Source organism: Tauraco erythrolophus, chromosome 23, assembly GCF_009769465.1.
Source record: "Tauraco erythrolophus isolate bTauEry1 chromosome 23, bTauEry1.pri, whole genome shotgun sequence".
Lineage (NCBI taxonomy): Eukaryota > Metazoa > Chordata > Aves > Musophagiformes > Musophagidae > Tauraco > Tauraco erythrolophus.
Genome location: NC_141487.1, coordinates 1359201 through 1381121, shown reverse-complemented (window position 1 = coordinate 1381121; position 21921 = coordinate 1359201). Strand labels below are relative to the sequence as shown.

Below are 21921 nucleotides of genomic sequence, written 5' to 3'. Positions count from 1 at the left end.
AGGAAGCCTTCAAACACGAAGCTAAATTTGAGATGATGGAGAGCTTCCTCCCCAAAAGCAACGACATGAACCAAATCCATGTTTTATCGAGCGGTTTCAAAAGTAGCTCAAAACCTGTTTTATCCCATCTAACGGGGCAGTGTGGAGAAGCAGGAGACGAGAGGAGAAGCACTGATGCCTGTTTCACATGGGTAGGTGCACGCTGATTTAGAAAACTCTACAAAAAAAGGCGCAGTAAAACATCGCTGAAAAATACCCACTCAAAATCATAGAATCATAGAATGGTTTGGGTTGGAAGGGACCTCAAAGATCATCTAGTTCCAACCCCCCTGCCATGGGCAGGGAAATCCTCCACTACACCAGGTTGCCCAAAGCCTCATCCAATCTGGCCTTGAACACCTCCAGGGATGGGGCAGCCACAGCTTCTCTGGGCAACCTGTGCCAGTGCCTCACCGCCCTCAATGTAAAGAATTTCTTTCTTATATGATCAAGCACAAAATGATCAAGCACAAAATGATCAAGCACAAAATGATCAAGCACACCGCACACAGACCGATCCGGTCTAGACAGGTGGCAAAGAAATGCCAACACAGGCACATCCTCCCACCTTCCATCCCTCTATCGCTGTATCTGCTTCAAGTTGGGTTCATTTATTAAGACTATGGATCTTAAAGCCTTCAAGTCCTTTAGAAAAAAAAAAAGCATATGCACACGTGGGTGCTTTCTCATCAGGAAAGTTCGGCAATCGCTCTTTCCCAACTGCAAGGCACAAGTGGCTGATGGGGAGTGATGAACAGTCGCGTCTGGGGTTGCTTTGCCAGCTTGAAACTGTGTGCTCAGCAGCCATCTCTTCAAAAGTTTAAGTCATCTTCCATTGCGGGGGGGAAATAAGTCGTGCTCTCCAGAGGAGTACTACTTCTGCTGCTTGCTCGAGCCCCAGCGTGAGTCTGAATGCCATTTTTCTCCCTGTTTGTCACACATCCACTACGGAGCGTTACGTTATCCTTTGAAAGGTGCAGAAGTACAGCCGCACTTATTTCTCTGAATTCCACAATTTACTCTCCGGTCGAGATGATGCGAGTCGAAGATGACGCAGCTTTACATGCTATTAAAAAATTAGCTTGTAGTACCTTAAAAAAACAACTATTTCTAGAAAAAAAATAGGAGCACTGAGGTGCTTCGAAGCCTGGGGCAGTCCTTGTGGTCACCTCTCAGTTGTGACAGTATCACTGACACTCTCTCATCTGCACAATCAAACCCATCACTGTCCCGTTCTCCCACTTTGTTTCACCCAACGGTATATTTGATTTGGGGGTGTGCACCCCCAAAACATCTGTCTGTGCTTCACGCTAAGAAACAACCATTCTAAGTCAATCCTTACTCCTGGTAGTATCTACATCTATTTTTCTGTGCCTGCTACGTGCCGGTGCACTCCATCAGCTGCTTCCTAACATTTTATTTCCAGGAATTAATTCCCATACTGATGTTTCATAACGATTAGAGAGCACCTACCAGTAGCTTTCAGATTTACTCCCGTGGAATCGGAAAAGTAGCTTTCCTTTTGGTAGGGGGAAACCCCCCCCTCGCACACCCACTCGTAAAATAAAAGTCAGTTTAGGACGATGCTGAACGAGTTCACAACTGTTGAACAATCCTCTCCAACTCTCTACTGCCACTTAGGAGAAACAGCTGTTTTAATAAGAGCTTACATCTTTAGCCGGCTAATTCAATCACAAAATTAAACAGGACAACACGGAGACTAATCCAAGCGGGGTGGGGGGAAAGCCCTTTAGTATTCCCGAGCACTGGAACGAGCCATTTAGCCTCGGCACACACGCAGCCCGCACAGGCGTTAACGCTCCACAACCACGTTCCGCTCACGCAAGGATTTGCCAGGATCTGTTTACACGATCCGCTTTCCCCCCCCCTCCCGCTAAAGGCATGAGAGAAAATCCTCCGCGGAGAACGTTAAGAGCCAGCGCGGTCTCCGCTCAGCTTTTTGCAACTTCTCCTGCGACGCGAGCGAACGAAAGAGAATTCAGCAAATATCAGCGCTGCTCCCGAAATGTATTAACAATGAGCGTGAGGGCTGCTGAAAGAGAAAGGGGGGGCTGAAAAGTATTAACAAAAGCCCACAGCACACTGGCTGCGGAAAAAGCCGGAGCCTGAAAGACGTCTTTGTCCTTCTGGTCAATGCCAGCCTATTCAACAGCCCGATATATAGCAGGAAAAGTGAGGGTGGGAGGAAGAAGAGTCCCGTCTCTTTAGGGGACGTCTCCTCAGCTGCCAAGCTGCGAGGCAGAGAGAGGGGGCACTCTGGCAGGAACACAGAGCTGCTTTCCAAGCAGCCCGTAGCCCCGGCATTGTCCATTAACAAACGTTGACTGAAGGGACGTGCTCCGCTCGCACCCAACCTTCCTCCACCAAGGGATACACATTCCAGGAACCGGACATCTAGTTCCCAAAGAGCCTCCAAAGTGTCATATAAATAGTAAGTTATAGAAAATAAACCCTTCATTTCTGAAAGTCCGCTTGCTTTTCGGCGATCCCTTCCTCCCAACAATGAGCTATTGTTCCATTCCTGGTACTGAGGAAATGTTTGTGTTCCTTCTTTGGGTCCTTTACATTTAGAGACCTGCTCCTCATTTCGACATAATTACCTAACGTGCTCCAAAGCATACAAGCCTTTCACGGGTCAAGAGAAAATAAACTTAACATTGATTTCACCAAAAAAAAAACCACATTCCCCTCCTCATTTTCTTAGCGTTACCATAAAAACTCAGCAGAGCTCAGTAGCTAACCAAAATACCTAGAAAAAGTCAAAGGAGGAAGGTCCCAGTTGATAGTGGTGTGCCATTTAACATGGACAGGCAGGACCACCAGTTTCCGAGGCATGACCACCAGTTTGCGAGGCACGACCACCAGTTTGCGAGGTAGAGCGATGAAGGCAAGCACCATGTCAAAGGGATTGACACTTGCTGGTGGCTATCTCCTCTCCCAGATGTTGAAATACACCCAAGCTTCTCGGCCACGCAGCCGCAAGCACCAGGAGCACATTCTCACGTGTCCACGAGCTGGACCCTCCACGTGGTTTAAGACATGGCCCCCATGGACCTTCAGTACCTTCTCGCAAACCGCACATCCCAAGGAACAAAAATACCCTGCTGTAAAAACCAAGAGCGGCGAACGCGCGTGTGTCGACACTGGCTCCTCTTCCCTCCCGAAGCGGGCACACGTTGCGTGCCGCAGCCTGTGGCCAAGGACCAGGCTGGAACTCTCCCCGCTTCTGAAGTCCTGACCGCTGCAGAGCCAAGATTTTTGATGCTGGCAGGATGGCTGCAAAGAGCCTCACACATAACCGTACAAAGGAAACATGTAAGTCAGAAAAAAAACAAAACAAACAACACGAAAGTGCGTATTTCCACCCCTTGAACGTTTATTCTTCCAATTACCCTTTTCCTACAGCAGTCTCACTTCAGATACAACCACCCAAAAGACAAAAGTTGGGAAAACCCCATCCTTTCGCACCACCAAACGAGCTAACCCATATTGCTGCATTTAAGCACTTCACTCTCGGAAACTCCACATCTATTTTTGGAGCTGGCCAAGGGGCAAGAAATTTCTTTACAAGAAGAAGCCAACTAATTTATTCACCTTAAAAATAAAGGCTTCTTAATTGCAATCGCAGCAATAACCTGGGAGAACAGCTTGTAAAGATAAAAACTTTTTTTCCCCCCATGTAGTAGCTGAACTAAAAGAGAGTCAAACTCCGCTGTAACCAGGGTTTTAATTAAATTTGATTGATAGCCCATTCCATAAGTATGCACACAGCCACGGTTCGCACAGGATGTGATTCCCTTTCAGGTTTTTCAACACAGAAAGGCTTCCCGTTCTTAACCGTTCACATAAAGATCTTTTTAGAAGTGCTGATCTGTTGCTTCACTGGAAAATGGTGGAGGGTCTCATTAAAAAGAGCCAGCTGTGCAAAAAAGTCACTGTTCTTCAGGCATCCTGCACGCTCCAGAGGGAAAATCCACTCGGACGGACCAAGCCGCACCCCGAGCCATATCGGAACGCGCACCTCGCAGCACAAAGGGGCATTTAAAACGCGCAGGCGGCCCCGCCGCCCTCCTCTCCTCGACTGCAGGGAGATTTTCCTGCCTCCTTTGTTCCCTCGCAGGTGGGAACGGCGGCGACGCCGAGCAGGCGGCTCGTAGCGCGGGGAGGAGGAACTTACAAAACAAAAACCCCTTCGCGCTGCCGACAGCGGAGCATCCGTGGCCGCTGCAGAAGTGGGATTTTACAGCACGCTCTGGTATCACCTCTTCTGCCTTTTTTTTTCCCCCCCCTTTTTTTTACTGCCAGGGTGCTACACGCTCTCAGGTCCAACCATCCAGAAACACCCTCAAAGGTGCGAAAGACCAAAAAAGCAGGAAGAGGCACAAAAGAAAGTTACCCGGCGTAAATTCAGGTAACTCTTTGCACGCTTGAAACTCTAACGAAGGCAGCAGCTGCTACAATACGCAAGCTTGAAACCAAAACCTAAAGAAATGTGGAAAAAGAGAAGAAACAAAGAAACACAGTCCATAAATCACTATTTTTGACTGGCGATGACTTGGGTTTCAGTCTGCAGCTCTGGCATTGCGAATGGAGATGGTATCTAGGGAGGAAATTCTCTTTCACCTTCCTAACTATAAGTTGGCGACTGCTGCGTTGATGATTTAAGAACAAAACATAGCAGGGTAAGTTTTATTTATTTATATCCCTGAACACAGCACACATCAAGCAGCGGCTTAAATAAAAACCTCTTTACTCCAAAGCTTTAATGTTCCCACCATAGATAGGAGAACGTCAATAACGCCTGCATGAAAGTACACTCTGTTTTCAGGTAAATCAAGATGTAAATATTTGTTCTACTCAACTCTGCTTTGTGCAGTCCAGAAGGACTGATGAAAGATAACACGCGTTTTGAGACGCAGTTCTGAAACGCCAGCATTTAGAAATCAAACAATCTATAATAAAAGTTACTCAATAAAACAACTAAAAATAAAAAAAGAGAAGTTCTCACATACACCATTACAAGCTACGCGAGCGCTACGCGACGCCGCTTACACTGAATATTCACATGAATAAAATAAAAAGATTAAGAAAAGCTGAAGAACCTCATTAAGTTTATTAAGGTGAGTAAAAGAGCTCCAAGTGTAGCTGCCACAGATCAAGTCGATTGAAGTCCCAACCGCTGGAGCCTCTGCTAGTTTCAGCGTGAACACTGCGGCCTCGACACCCCACCACATAAACAGGCTTTAAGGGACGAGCAACACGACCGAAAGATGCATCAACCAAACGAGTCTCTTCAAAGTAAAGTCTCCTGGTTTTATGCTCCTTGTCTTTACTGAGCGTAAGCTGCAGAGGGGACTGCGTACGTTTTCGGTACAGAAGTTGTAATCAGTTCACTGACTTCAATTCAATCCCGTTTCGCAGCTGCTTGAGTCAGCTCTGAGGTCGGGATGATGTTAAAAACATTATCCTGTCCCCTGGCATCACCCAAAAGACCTGGCAAACCACTTTTCCATGAGTGGGGAAAACGAGAGCCTGCCCTCTGATCCCGCCTGCTTCGAAAGCCTAAAACACACAGTGTTTGAGGCCTCTCGTCTGGCTTGTCTCTCACAGGCAACTTCCCACCAGCTCCGACGCTGGTGGTTACGCTGACGTAACAGCCCAGAAACCAAAACCAACACCTACGAGCAGACATCCTGGACCCAGCAAAGACAAGCCCTGCCTGGGAATAACGGACAAAAAAAGTCCCAATTCCAGCTTACCGATAGAAACCAACTTGCTCGAAGGCACCACGCGATGAACTCCGTGCAAGCTTCAGCCGCCTTCTGCCCACGTTGACACCAAAGGTTTCTAGGGGAAGCTGATATTTTCACCAGACACAACCAAAATCACAACATCGTGGAGCGCTTGCCAGGCGTGCATACAGCTGCTTTTTACTTTTTGGGCAAGCTCTCCTCAGCCTGTGGAAAGACTCATCTTATTGCAATTTCCCTGTTCTTAAGGGGAATTTGGCAAATCAGGTGCTCTGATTCTCTCTGCAGAGTCAGAGCATGTCAACAAAGTACGGAAGCTCCTTTAAAACAATCCAGATTCGTTCACCTCCACCTTCCTCCACTCGATCCCTCTGCAACCAGGCTTCTCTTGAGCCGCAAACAGCCTCGGCTGTTTCCACACACCCCTCCTGGTGCAAAGCTACAGCTTAGGCTTTAATCCAGAGAAAATTTAGTGTTTTCCTGAGCTGAAGATAGAAAGCTACTGCAAAGAAACAGTTTTGTTCTCACAAAAGCACAGGCAAGCAAAAGCATCCTGAAGATATTTCATACCTGAGCCTTCCTCCTCCAAGACATCCAAGTGTTACAAGGTGATGAAACGTTTAGTGCCTCACCAAACGTTTCCTGAACAGGAAAGGAGCTGAAGTGCCACCATCAATACCACCACGATGTTTCTTCTTACATATTTGAGCTGTATTTTGAGTAGCAGCCCTCAAGCTCCTTTGCTCCAAACCGCCAAGTTTTGGCACAACACGTTTAATACGGGATGAAGCAGCACAAATCTGGAGAAGTTCCACTCTGTCAAACGGCATTTTGATCCGTCTGCCTTTGGAGCAACAGCATGGACAACCTGGGGAGTGGCACATACTGATCCCGACCTAAAAATAACTGGATTACAGCAGTGACAGTCAATTCTAACTCCATTATTCAAACCTTGATTAAATCTAACGTCGAGTCTATTTCTTAATCAAGCCGCCCCAAGTGACTACTTGAAGGCCAATCTCTCAAAGTCTTTTTCCAGGGTAGAGAAGATTCTTCTATAGCCTTAACACATCAAGGAGCAGGTAGAACATGAAAATGGTTATCTACAAAGCTTGTTCTTTCCAAAAAATATTTGGCAAAGCACTGGATTTTATTTTTTTTTCCGTCTGTTTCATATAAACATGATGTAAAACGAAGTTAAAACAAAGTCTCAAAATGCCCTTCAGCATCTAAAAATGAACTAAGCTCAGAGGGAAGAAGGCATCTTGAACAAGGCATTTCTCAGCATGGTGCAGCAAGAAAAAAGTCCTTTGGATACTGTTAACTGCATTTATTTTTGCAATTAACTACAACAGAAGGGGAAAAAAAATAAACCCATTACCTGAAAGAGAGAGATATCTTAACAACACTTTCTTTGACAAACTCCTAGACCAGCCTCTGGCTACCAAGCGTTTGCTAAGTGTTAAAAAATATATTTGCGTTAAGAAGCAGTTCAGCAGAGAAATTGTACTGTAGCTCCCAAGAAGCCCGCCAGCACGCACAGTAGAGGCGACTCTGCACACTGCAAACCCCCCTCCAGAGAGGATGAACACAGAGACACCGCCAAAAAAACACTCCAGCTGCTGTTTGCTGAAGACATTTCTGCCCCAGCTGATAACCACCACCACCATCATCAAAGCTAACCACACCCCTCCGGGTTTTGCCAGTTTAGAAACCATCCAGTTCCTCCCTGACCAACTTCAGTAAAGCCATCCTTGTTTAAAACATTTAAAGATGGAAGTCAACGGAAGGGTTGGGAGAAGAAAAGACGGGCAGGGAAAAATTCCTGGGTCATTTTATCAAGCCAAGCCACGGAGCAAACTAATCGCAACTATCACCAGGGATGATGGAAGAGGCTCGTCCTGATGGGCAGCAGATCAGAGGTGGTCAGGAGCATCGCTGCCTGCGAACGCGGAGGAGTCTTCAGAGTGAAGAAACCACGTCCTTCAAGAAAGTAAGATGGAAGGGTGGGGGGAAAAAAAAGCAGGAATCTTTACTAGGAGATAAGCGTTCAAAGAGGAACATCACATCCAAGGAAGAGCCAGGGTGACACAGGCAAATCTGACGTGAGGCAACATCGGAGCCAGAACTTGTGAGGATTACCGTGGTTTAGTTTTGATTTTGAAGGGGACAAAAAAAATAGTATTTCTGTGAATGGCAGCTCCACGAGACTGAGACTAAGCAAAATCTTGGTAAACGGTGTAAAAACATGCAAAGGCTGCGGGCAAGGTGGCGCGACGGAGATCGCGCAGGAGCAGTCGGGAGGAGGCAGCCACGGGAGAAGAAGACTTTTGCGCTCCGGTTTGGCCGAGTGGCACACACCAACCCGCTCCTTTCTGGAGTTACTTTAGCTTTTGGTCTATTCCAAAACTAACAGGTACTGTTCTTCGGCTGTCCTCCAGACTTTTGGCTGCGTCAGATGCCCGCGCACATCTGGTCTGGCAGAAAAAAAAAAATAGTATTTTTAATTATACAGCACAGAGAAGAAAGCCAAACCCATCTTCTCCCTTTCATGCTCTGCAACGCAACTGCTGATAGAACATTTATTGCAAAATACTTCTGTATTTCAATCACTGAGCTTAAAACAACTCACGCCACAATATCCAAAACTGAATCCTGCTTCCAGGAGAACAAATATCCCCAAATTTCGCATACTCCTGTCCTGATTAGCAGCTGAAACAGCCGCTTCTGGCCCGATACCAGCTGCTCGCGTGCAGAGAGGCTCTGACCTGCTTTAACCACCACTCGTGTGCTGCTTTGGGGGAACCTGATAAACACGCTTTGGGGTCTGGGTCGTGGAGTTGGTGTGTCTGGGGAGGACAGCTTACACCGGGCAGGACGCTGAGCTGGCACAGTAATTCTGCTATTCTCAAAAGCCTCACCAGTGAGCAAAGATTGGGATTGTTTGCTTTGTTGGTTGTTTGTTTTTTTTTTCCCTTCAGAACAGTCACTTAACTCACACAGAGTTATTTGTATGCTAGGTTTATACTGGAAACACATAACCAGTTAAGAACATTAAAGTCCAAACAGAGAAAGCGGACAGGGCCATGTGTACAACTAAGATGACACACGGAGGAAGGCAGACCAGGAGGAAACTTATCTCATCACAGAGAAAGGTTCCTGAGCTTTTACTCAGCTTACAGCCCAGAACAAACTCCGTGTGGGGATCACAGTCTACCTTCCCTCACGCTGAACTCAAAGTAAAACCAAACGTCTCCAGCTTCCCTTTGGCACCAGCAATCACATGTGTCTGGGGGCATGTTGTTACAAGACTGAAAAAAGTTCCCAATACAGACACAACTACAGCGCTCGTTCGTGGCAATTTTCACCCGAGAGCCTAAATTTCTGTAACGTACTAAAAAACAGCTTACTTATTTTTATCTTCCTGTGCATGCCATTAACACAGAACTCCCCCAGCTCGCTTACCTCAAACTTTGAACCTTAAAACCACAAATAAGCTACTACAGCTCACAAGGCTACAACCCACACACGCCTCTTCCCTACAGGGCCGGCTGCCGCTTGCACCCCTGTGGATCCAGGACTCTACAGCAGCGATCACATATTTCCAAGCCAGGCTTTCCATCTATACGATAAGCATGAATATCAAACAGCCCAGTAGCTTACTGTCTCATTCACTGGGCTACGTTTCCTACCGTGTCTCTAATACTTCATGCTGTGACTTCATGGGAAAATGTAATGCTCCGCTGGTCAATCTGTCAAGAAGCATCACGGTGACAGCAGCGTTGTCACCCAGACTGATGGTCCTTCCGTCAGCCGAGCAATGAATTCCAGAAATATGCTTCTCGAGAGCATTAACGCTCATTCCGACTCCCGATTCGGTAACGCCTCGCCATTTCCCCCCCATAAGCTTTATTTCGGCGGTTCATCAAAATGAAATGAAATCCTAAGTACCCTCTTGCCACCTGCGGAGCTTACGGCTTCTCCTGAACTAAAATCCCACGTCGTACAAAACGAAATCCTGAGAAAGGAGGCGTCCATGGAAAACAGCGCAACGTGTCTTACGCTGCTGCACAACAAAACATAGTTCGTGGAGGGATACAGGTTGGACAGAAGCTCTGGGTCTCCTTGGCCCCATCCTCCACACGTTCAGTTTTTCCTCGTAAGGCCTCTCCGTTGCACACTTCACACGCCTCTACAGGGTGCTTGAAGGAAAAAGAGTAATAGCAACAATATATTTAACCCAGCTGAGCCTGAAGACGAGCAGTAGATTAGTGTCAGAGCACTTCTCATTTAAAGAAACGCCGGTTTGGCTTCCATCAGCTCTGCCTGTTGAATCCGGGCCACGAACGCAGAGGTGAAACGCAGAGGGAAGGCTGCGTCTGCCGCACGCGACCACGAGGGAGATTTCCAGGCACCCGGCTCTCTCCTTACTGCGCAAAGCGGCTCCGACGGAACGCTACAGTTGAACCAACATGCGGGTAGAAGTCGGTGAAGATCATAGAATCATAAAATCATGGAATGGTTAGGGTTGGAAGGGACCTCAAAGACCATCTAGTTCCAACCTGTACCTGATGAGTTATCCCAGACGGGAAAAAAATGGGAATTTCAGGACCTGTCCCTGCTTTCTGGTTGTTCGGGACTTTTGCATCGACGGGACACTCCGAGCACCACAGCGGGCAGCACCGCTCCTTTTCTGATCCGCAAAAAACCCTGATTTTGCTGATGTCAGACAGCACGGAAACTGCAATATCGCTGTATTCGTCGCAGATCTTCAGAAATTATGAACTTCAGCACCTGCAAACGTTACCCGAGCACTTGGCTTTCATCATCACCACGGCAGGGAGTGACGTCACCTGTGCAAACATCAACCAGGACGCGCCAAGGCCGCGCTGGTTACCAGTGCTATTTTAGCAGCCTTTTATCAGATTAACGGTCATCAAGGCAAACACTAAGGAACGGGGAGGGGAGGAAGAGAAGACTAAGAAAAGGATTTGCTCCGGTTTGAAAGCACTGAATACGGTCTCGCTACACTTCAGAACGGGAATGGCTCAAACGGAACATGTTAAGTTACCCCAGCACAGAACATCTCTGATATTGCCCGGGGCTGCAGCGCAAGCAGCCTGCGGATACGCCATTACACCGTTCACCAAACGGTCTGATCCAAACACACTTCCCCTTGTTAACTTGCAATTCAGAAACATTTTTGACCCACCTCCAGCAAGCGAGGATGCTACAGATCTTTTGAGTCTCCTATTCCTAAGGAAAAACACCATCTTAAGCACAACATAATAAAAATGAGGATGGAGCCGGACTGCAGGAAAAGCAATCCAAGGCTGACAAGTTAACTCTCTTCCTTCAAGAAAGTATTTTTAGCCCTCTTCTCCCAGAGGTATAGAATCACAGAATAGTTTGGGTTGGAAGGGACCTTCAAGATCATCCAGTTCCAACCCCACTGCCATGGGCAGGGACACCTTCCACTACACCAGGTTGCCCAAAGCCTCATCCAACCTGGCCTTGAACACTGCCAGGGACGGGGCAGCCACAGCTTCTCTGGGCAACCTGGTCCAGTGCCTCACCACCCTCAGTGTAAAAAAATTCTTCCTTAGGTCTCCTCTAAATCTCCCCTCTTCCAGTTCAAAGCCATTGCCCCTTGTCCTGTCACTGCACACCCTTGTCAAAAGTCCCTCTCCAGCTTTCCTGTAGGAGAAAAGAAGGTAGAAGCCCAACAGTCTTCTCCAAGATCTTCCAAACCCCGAGTGACCTTTTAGTGTTTTAGCTCACCCACTGAGACCTGAAACTCCCTGATAGAGATCAAGAGTTATTTATCCCTGCTTTCCACACCTCCCAGCTCGGCTGCATTCTTCCCCCAACAAACTCCTTTCCACCAGTAAGACCAACCTGCATTGCCAACAGAGAAAGAGCTCTCCATCCCTCTTCGGCTCTATCCCGCTCCCTTGTTTTATTGCTGTGCTCCAGTTTCTCTCTACGTGTCCTTCACAGGTTGATTAATACTCAGCTTGGCTGATCAGATGTCAAGTAATTCAGGCTTTCACCCCACTCCACGCTGTAATGCTCATTAACGCACACACATTTTGCTAGAAAGCTTTTTGCTGACTGTTCCCACTCCTGACATCCAGGCCATTCAGTAAGACATTCTGGACAGAGGTCCCGGCTATAAAATTCACATGTTCTTCAGCTGCCAGAATGGGAATTTGGTGACAGCACAATTCATTCATTTATTTAATGATCTTAATGTCAGCCTGAGTGGATAAAGTGTGCTTTGGCTTCAGCAAGGAGCGATGGGGACCGTGCCAAGTGCCGGCAACAATTGTTGCAGCGAACGCCTGCGATACCAGGTACCGCTGCCACGGGCGGCGCAACAAAATATTACGGGTTTTTTGGGGAGGGGAACTGGGAATCATTTCAAGTCAAACTTGGTGCACAACCTCAGAACCAAATATTTAAACATCAAGTAGTTTATTTGTGCAGATGAACTTTTTTCAAATGAAAAAAAAAAAAGTGTTTTGGAAATGTAATCAATACAATTAAGCCGAACAGCTTAAACTCATCAAAAATTACACTTTGCGATATTTGCATACCAACAAAAATTAAGAGCTTTTTTTTTCTTTTGAAGAGACAGACATAAAAGCGCTTTGATATCTACTTTAAAACACAACGCTGAAGGAAAACATAAAGCCCAAGTCGCACAGACAGGTTGACATTTTTGCAATGAATTTTTTTAATTCATTCTGAATCGTCTGCATTTCGTGACTTTTTTGATTCATTCTGAATCGTCTGCATTTCGTGACTTTTTTGATTCATTCTGAATCGTCTGCATTTCGCGACTCTAGAACAGGCAGAGCCCAGAAAAGTGAAGTATTTGAAGAGAGACCGTCTAGTGACCAGTATCGATATCTGCGCGAGCACTGGTGAGAGAGGGTGCCGCAAACTGAAGCCTGATATTCCACAGCGAGTTGAACTCGGAAGATGCCTCACCAGCTCAGTGGGACATCCCAAAGATCCTTCTACACAAACTTTGTCACGCTGAAACCAGGCACAAACCACCAACTGCTGAAATCCCTTTCCCACCATACTCCAGAATCACAGAACAGTTTGGGTTGGAAGGGACATTCCACATCATCCAGTTCCAAGCACCCTGCCATGGGCAGGGACACCTTCCACTACACCAGGTCGTTCAAAGCCTCATCCAACCTGGCCTTGAACACTTCGAGGGATGGGGCAGCCACAGCTTCTCTGGGCAACCTGGTCCAGTGCCTCACCACCCTCAGAGGGAAGAATTTCTTTCTCACATCCCATCGAAATCTCCCCTCTTTCAGTTTAAAGCCATTGCCCCGTGTCCTGTCACTACATGCCTTTGTCCAAAGCCCCTCTCCAGCTTTCTTGCAGGCCCCCTTTAGAGTTTGAGATGCACCATGAATTTCACACTAAATGTCACAAAACCACGCTTTAAATGCTTTTTGATTTCAGTTCTTGACTTCCTCCCCAAACAAGTGGTATAGATCATCCATCTTCAGCTGCAGCACCCTTTCAAACATAACATGGACATTGAGCCTGCCCAGTTCATCAGCGGCACGCTGCAAAACAAAGTGCCCAGCCTCGAGCCTAAACATCACCACAAACAAGAATTCAAGATTTCCAGAGAGTTTTCAGACCAGATTTTGTTCCGAATTTACATCAGACTTGAGGGTTCTGTAGAAGACCTCATGGCAGTCCAAGCACACAGGGCTACGTCTCATGGCTTAGTGGAAACTCATTTATTTTTTTACAGACACGTCCTTTCTTCAGGATGTCAGGAGCCTCTCAAAGACAGCAGCCGACTAACAAACCAAAGCTCTAAGCAGCATCACTAAAAATCTTTCCCTTTCATGCTTATAGGATGTTTAGTCGGAAAAGACTGAAGACTTTGGTCATTTTTGCTTTTTGGCAAAAGAAGAAAATCAGCCCAGAAAAATGTCGGTTTCAAGGCGCAGTAACTTTTACGACTTCTTAATAGGGCGTAAAAGAGGGAAATCTCTTTTTCAGACCACCGTTAGCGCAGCCACAGCACTAGTTCAAACGGATTTTCAAACGCCACCAGCAACACAGACATCCAAATCGGACTGCTCTTGGTAACTCAGCGACTCGGCACATGGAAATCACACCGAAACACAAACAAACGCACAATCATCGTCTGGCAGCCCCAAAGAGAGAATCTGTGCAACGTTTATTAGTTTCCACCTCCCGAAAGCTTTCCAAACTCAGGAAAATCTGCGTTATTTAAAGATCTTTAACTGCATTAACTCTTCCTTGCTCGGTGTTTTCAGAGCATCAAGAGCAAGCTCAAAGATTGGCAGCGCGATTTCTCTTCCCACCACCCTGTGGATGTATCACGTGAAGGCCACTCCCCTGGTAAAACTGGGGATGGTCTCGGTGTTTGTGACTTTTATAGTTATTCCCATGCAGATACTCTCACTCCAGAGAGCGAGAGCCTCATTCCTTCCGAGTTCAACCACTTGGAAAGGAGCAGCTGCTCCGCACACCTCGACAAGTCCTGACCCATTTCAACACTTCACCGATGGTTTTGGAGAACGCTACTGGGATCAGCTGAGGACTGCATATGTTTTTCTTACAAGCTGCAGGCTTTAGAAGCCACTCTGCTTTCTTCAGGCATATTTAAAGCTCTAGAAATATTTTAACTCTCATCCCGATACAGGATACGCAGAAGCGTAACAACCAACAGCAGAAAGGGATTATTTTTGGTAGTAGAATTGATTTAAATCTGACACCATCTCGGTGTGGGGAAACTTGTGCTTTTCTCTCCACCTCAGACGACAACGCAGCAAACGAAGGTAAAAACAATTCTTCAGGTACACTCAGAATAGGGAAAACATAATTTTCCTTTCAGGAAAGAAGTAAAAAAAAATCCAAACGCTGTCCCATTAACCCAGTTACATGCCCAGCAGCAATTTGACTCAAGTCCCATCAGCAACAGTGTGCCATCATCTACCACGAAAAAAGAGAGCGCGTTCTGGGACATCTTCCAAACGTATATAATAAAACATAAGAATAACATGTACCAGAAAATTTCACTAGCCTAAAAGCTTATTTTGCTCTCCTCCCTTTGATTCTTTTCTTTTTTTAACAACTCATTCTATTTTCTTCTTCCAGCTGTTCCACATCACCGTTTCCTATTTGGGAGGCAAAACGAAGTCCACAGTTCAGAAAGGAAAACTGTACATAGGAGAAGTTCTTGGAAATACCATCAAGTGTAAAACACGGCACTATAAGAAGTGACATCAACTATGCTCCCTTCAAAAAAAAAAATTAAAGTAAATTAGTTTCTCTGCTTCCTCCAGACCACGGGGCACACGACTCCTCCACCCACATCTTTAACAAACACCAGTTTTCTCTTCCCCATTCATTCCAGGAAAGCCTTTGCAATTGTTAGCAGGCATATTCAAGTCACAGATAAAGTTTCCCACTCAAGAATGCCTGTAAAACAGTGATACTATCCAGCTCTAATTCCCCAGAGTAGAAATTCCAGCAAGTCTAATCATATTAGCGGATTTACACACAACTAAACTTGACAGTTGACTAGCCCTGAAATTGCTGGATTAGAGAGAAAAAGAAAATATAGGTTACCTACGACTTCTAAAGAGAGATCTTCACCGCTCACTCTCCCTACGGAACAAAAACGGAGCAAATGCAGTAGCTCAACAAATCCCAACAGTTGCTAACAACGTGGAAGAGCCTTTCAGCCCCAAGATGATGGACAAAAGCCCTACGCACAGATGAGAATCCTTCTACAACCCAACATCTAAAAGGGAAGTTATTTGTCCTAAGTCTCTTATTACTCGCTCACCGACTTCTTACTATAGATAAAAACACAAACTGTGTTCCAAAATCAGTGCTGCACCCGAAATACATACACATGTAAATGGCTAAAGTAACCTTCTCCCGCAGACTTCTGCCAGCACAATCATGTCCTCAAGATACAAGGAGAAAATCAGCTCTCCAAAATCACATTTTTGGAAGAATGGTTTTCTCCATGGCATTTCACCACGAAAATCTTACAAAGCTGCTAAAGTGACATATCTGAGCTATAACGTGATTAGCTTTTGTCATTAAATAAATTAAAGCCGTTTCTGCTTGAAAGAACGCTAAGATGTGCCAAGGCTGGGGAACATCAACAGGGGAGATGGCAGAGAGGTCTAAAAGCACTTAATTCTTTGGCACTATGCTCACAAAGCCGTGCCCATTCCTCTGCAGAAGAGCCACCACCACGGAGCGGCACGGAAAGCCTCCGCTTTCCCAAAGCTCCTCTCCTGCCGCATACCCTCCCAAGATGTCCCGTATCTCCACCCACTTCAGACACCTCTAACACGGAAACGCTTCTCAGGCAATGCCGCTATCCCTTCTTCCCCTTCATCCAGACGTCATTTCACAAAGCTCCCTCCTGAACTCAAAAAAAAACCCAACAAAAAACAGAAAACAAAGAACACCTCTGATCTCAGCCCGGTTCCTCCCCTCCTTACCACCTCTCGACCCCAATGCTCAGAACACTTTCCTCGCGAGTGGCTGCCGCTGGCATCTAGAAGAGGTCTTCTGCCCGTGCGCTCGTTTTAGCTCCAGTCTAACATCAAAGCCGCCCAAAAGCCGGAGCCAATCCACCCGAATCTCGGGGAAGCACAGCACTTACACAAAAGCCACGATCACGCTCCTCAAGTTGACTTTTATGCCCAAGCAGCTTCCTAATCCCTGGGTCCTCACCTTCAAAGTCATGGACAGACAAACTCCGGAGAGGACAGAGAGACGCTGCATCACATACTCTGGAAAAAAGTCACATGTAATGGAAGCAAGTAGGGAGGGAAGACGGCGTTGGCTCCATACTCCCAGAGGGTGTCCCAGCAACCCAGCGACCCTGGTCCTTCAGCATGTGCTGAAGACACTCTCCTCGGCAAAAACCTTGGGCACTTTCCCCTCCAGCTCAACCCTTTGCATTCTAAGAGAAGACAGAAAACCCCCAGGTCCCCAAATCCCCCTCAAAAGCCTTAATTTAACCAGAAAGTTACCAACACAGGCCTACTCCAACGGCACAACCACATCTGAACACCGGGTCAGCGCTGCCAGAACCTCACCCTGACTTCGCACAGTCTCTCACATTCCTGAAAGCGATCCTGTACTTCTCGCTGTTCTCCTGGGCTTTTAGGAAGCCACTCGCAGCCAGAAGATGCCACTCACCAGAGCAGGAACCAGTATGTCGCTTTCTGAAAGGGACTACAGCACAGTTAGCTAAAGCAACTCAGGAACAACTAAAGCAGACACTCAATTATCGAGGCAACATCAGCAAAACAAGTTTCCGTGCGCAGCAAGGACGTATTTCACACAAAAAGCCCCTAAATGCTGACCCTTCCTCTCTGCCTCTCAGAAATGGAATTAAAAGGGGGGAAGAAAAGAAAGATTTTTAAATGACCATCTGTTAAACCCCATCCTGAACCCACCATGATGGCCCTGCTGCAATAACCTGGAAATCCAGAGATTTATCCAGAGATACCCAATCCCCCACCGAAACAGCTACATTAAGGTCAAGTCTACTGGTGCCTGCGCAGAGACCATCATCCACCAGGGAGCTGAACTCCCTCCAAACGCAAGGAAGTCTGGAAAAGAAAACAAAAACCTACTGACACCAGCCCAGAGCCCAAGACGGCTCGACTTGGGCTCCAAGGTTCAACGTTAAATTAACCCTGAAGAGCCACCAGACACGCAACGTTACCTGAGTTCAACATTAATCAGTCTGTTTGTCCTTTACAGCGCAATGTTTGCCCACGTCTGGGTTGGGGCTGGGAAGAAACCGGTGGCCTAATGATATCGATCCACAAAATTTATTCCTGGCACAGGGATTTTTTTAAAGAGCAGCTTGTAAGACGCATGAAAAAAAACAGTTTACTCTTGAGTGGGAGCGAAAAGAAACACGGTGTAGTTTAACACAAGTCAGGAGTACCATCAAGTTAAAAACATGAAGGTCTACGATGAGCTCACGGCGCGGCACGTACCTTCGTTATTTCATGGTTTTTATGGAAAAAGTCTCACTACAGAGCAATCGACTTCATCTGGAACTTCTTCGGCAGGGGCTTTCTGAAAGCCAAAGCACGGGTGGGCAGGTTGGGGCTGACTTCTGACGCTGTCCCTCCGTGTGTTACATGCTCCCTCGTCCCTCCCTCTCCAACTGGAGGATTTGCCCATACTGACAACTTCTGAGCCCAACTTCTGCCTGAAATCAGGTCTGACTGAACACTCACCACTACCGGAGTCACAACATTATCCCAACTTACTTTCGCAGAGAAAAATTTAACTTCTTGAAGCCACTGCGTTAAGGAAATTTCTCAAAGCTCTGTCTTGTCTTACAGCAGCTCCAATAACTTCCTGTTTGGCACGTAACAGAATGAAACTCCCATCAAAACGTTTCTGTTCTTCATGTCCATCACTCTCCAGCTTCATTTTCCTTCAAGTAATAATTTTTTTTAAAATCCTTTCTTCCTCCTGTATTTCTTTTCTCTCACTAATGCCTTTCTGTAAATGCACATGAAGTAAGCAGATCTTTCAGTTCCTTTTTTCAATTAGACAGATAACCATTTAATTTCATGATGTACTAAGTCCCAAAACCATGTGTATTTCCAAAGTCACAAAGTTCACCATGTGGAAGCTGCTGTAGTTTAAAAATGCCAAGTCAGAGCCTCAATCTACCTATTAACATATAACAATCCCTCACACCAACAAATAAATAAACCCTTGCATTGCCCTGATGGCTCCGAGTTGCCAGAAGAAACCTGCAACTATATTTTATGGGCTGGAGGGTAACTCTGTCTCAACAGTTGTATCAAAACAGAAAGGGAAAAAAAAAAAAAAAAGAAAAGAAACCAAACAGAGCTAAAAATAAGGCTGAACTCAGATGACCCTCTGCACTCCAGTAAATCACAGCTGAACCACGCTCCCCAAGCCTCACTTTTGCAGCAGTGCTCAGGAAAGGGACCGGCTTTTGTTTACTACCTGGAAGCACTCACGAGTTTCGAAGGAGGAGAAAAAAAAAAATACAGCCAGGACACCTAAATATGGTTCACCAAAAAAGGTATCCAGAACGCAGCGTTTGTACACACGACAAGGCCAGATGAGGTGTTTAAAAGTTGAGGAGCGGTACTGGTCAGACACAATATGTTTTCAAAACAGGCAGGGCTATAAATAAAAATTAAACTATTATCATTTCAACCTCCCTGTCTTTATAACGTCAATTTGTCATGTCTACCGAACGCTTCTCCGCTCCTCTACGCCTCCTGCTCTGGGCGCCCAGTTGGGTCCCCACAATGGGACACGGTGGAGTCTCCGACTCCTTTAGGGTCCTGCCTGTTCCTTCCAAGGCTTTTTATTTTCAGGCTGCGCTCAGAGGTAAGAGCACTTCGCCCCTCGCGCGTGCAAAGCGTTTCACGACGACGCTCACCGAAAACAAGGGCGTCCTCCTGCCTCGGCTGCGACGGCACAACCGCTCTCCAAACCACCGCCGCGCTCAACCTCGACAGCTTGGGAGAAGTCGTTCCCGTCCCTCCACGGGGTTTTTAATGGTTACTTGTAAATAAAGTGCTCTGGAGAGGCCAGCATGCTCCTGATCCCAGACCCAGGCAAACTTCAGCCCTTCAACTGCCCAGACACCCCAGCGTCACGTTCCCTGTTAAAAAAGACAAGACCCTTTCCAGACAAACCAGCGCCTCGGATCCGCCGCGCGCAGGCTCCGTAGGCGCACGCCAGCCGGCGTCCCCTTGGCACATCACTCAAAACCGGGCAAAATTTCCCCTGAGCAACACTTTTACCTACCATCACCCCGTTGACTTTGTAGTGACAGCACCTTCGCGCTTGAATTTTTTTTTTTCCCCCTAAAGAAAACACATGCTGGAATTCCAGAATAGCACGAGGTAGCCAAAAACACCCAGCAGAGAGTACGTCCCTCCGCAGCGCTCTCCGAAATCTTCAGAGCTTGGTTGGTGTTTTGGTTTTTGGTTGTTTTTTTTTTTTTCACTTGACCCAAACAAATCTGTATCGTCAACAGTCTCATGATTTAAGCAAAGTATTTGTGGTCATGGCAAGAATGATTCTTGCCGGAAGCTCACGAAAACAATGGCCCTAAACTGATTATAAAAGGGCTCAGTTTTCCCACCTCAAAAATGAAAGTGAGAGCACTAAAACGCTTCCACTCAGGGAATACGTTTCTTGAAGTGCTCAGGCATCACCGCGCAGCCGAAACAGCCCTCAGAAAGAAAAAAAAAAAAACCAAAACAAACCAACAGAAACCACCCTGCACTTCCACGTTAAAACCGAAGCGACAAACAGCAAAACACGCTCCTGTCCGTCCCCGCACGGCCGCACCGCTCCCGGGAAACGCGGTGCCGACACTTCACGACATTTGTGCTTTTCACTTCACGATGCCCCTCAAAACTTGAGGGGAAGGGGAGAAAAAGGGAGGAAAAAAGCCGGTTTGCCGGGGGATGCTGGAAACAAAACCTCGGGCGGGCAGGCGGGCTGCCCACCCCACTTTCCTGCTGATCCCTGCAGGATTTACCTCCTGACTTGGGGCCTAGTCGCAGCAGAGAACTGAAGACCTTTAAAAAAAAAACAAACCAAAACAAACAAAAAAAACCCCAAAAATCATTCGCAGCGACCGCCAGCCTCTCTTTGTAGCAGCGGCCAGTTTTGGCAGCGGGATTTATTTTATAATTTATTTTTTTTAGGGGGGAGTGGGAGCTTTTTCCTCCCCGTCACCCGTGGTGGCCTCGCTCGGCGCGGCGTTCCACCTGAGATTGATTTCCACCGGCCCAGTCGGGGCAAATTAAAGAAATAAAAAAGAAATAAATAAATAAGCGAAGCAAATCACATGAAAACCGGCCCCGGCTGAGGCAATAAAAAACAAAAATATCTAGAGATAAAAGGGGTTTAAATTCACCTGCAAAACCAACAAAACCAAAGCACTTACCTGGGCAGGACCAGAAGCAAAACTGAGGAGTGATTTATAATTAAAAGTTTACCCCTGGGGGGGTCACGGCTGCTGGGGGGGGGGGGGGGGGCGCACTGGGGGGACCCTCTTCCTTCCCTGCCCAAAGGGGGTGAACCCCCAAACCAGCCCATTAGTGGGGGGGGGGGGCGCTGAGACACCCCTCTCCTCACACCACCCAGCAGGTGCAGCCCCCCCTCAGCACGGGGGGGGGCCACACACCCCCCAAACACACACACCCCCAAAAAGGAGCGGGGAGCCCCCAACCGCCCCCCCCCCCCACCGTGGGCTGCCCCCTCCGCACCCACCCCCCGGGACTGAGGTGGCTCCGGCGGCCCCTCGCCCCCCCACCCTGGGCCCCGCTCTCTGTGGAGAAGGGGGTGTCGCCTCCCCGCCCCCCCCCGCGCCCCCCCCGGGCAAAGGATACTGCTGGGGCGGCTGAGGCGGTAAGGCCCTGATGGTGGGGTGAGGCGCCGGCGCCGCCGCCGGGTGAGGGGGAGCCGGGGGGGGAGGCGGCCCCGCCGCCGCCGCCGCCGCTGCCGCCGCCGCCCCGCTCCCGGGGCCGGTCCCCGCCGCCGCCGCCGCGCCGGGTTTCAAAGCCGCCTTCTGCGGTAAACTCATCGCCAAGCGGAGCCACCACCCCCCGGCGGGGAGCGGGGCCGGGGCCGGGGGGGAGCCGGGGAGCGGGCCGGGGGCCGGTGCGGCGGCCGGGGCAGCGCGGCGGGCCGGCACCGGCGCCGGTCTCCGTGACAACGCGCCTCCCGGAGGGCTCGGCGCGGGGAGGGGACGGGAGAGGGGCCGGCGGGGAGGGGAGGGGGGGAGGCGGCTCAGGCCGCGCTGCTCATGAGCCGCCGGCGGCGGGGGGTCTCGGTCCCCCTCCCCGGGGGCAGCGGAGCCCTTCGCGGTGGCGGCTCTCGGGCGATGCCGGCGGATTTTCCTCACTGAAGTAGCGGAGCATCAAACATGGCGCTGCGGCCGCCTCCAGCAGTCCGGCAGGACGGACGCTCGGGCGCCTTCGGGCCGCTCCGGAGCCGCTCGGCCCACCGGCGCTCGGCAACCTTCGGCTCTTTCCGGAAC

General features: G+C 48.2%; 1 protein-coding gene across 3 annotated transcripts in view; it reads right to left on the bottom strand.

Annotated features, from left to right (window-relative positions):
• EIF4G3 (eukaryotic translation initiation factor 4 gamma 3) overlaps positions 1 to 21465 on the bottom strand; it is a 154498-nt gene extending 133033 nt beyond the window's left edge. For all 3 annotated transcript variants that reach the window (XM_086625692.1, XM_086625694.1, XM_086625691.1), the window contains exon 1: positions 21272 to 21465. In XM_086625692.1, the coding sequence (XP_086481818.1) occupies positions 21272 to 21465 (194 nt within the window). The remainder of the gene's footprint in view (positions 1 to 21271) is intronic.
• Between the last annotated feature and the right edge of the window lie 456 nt (positions 21466 to 21921).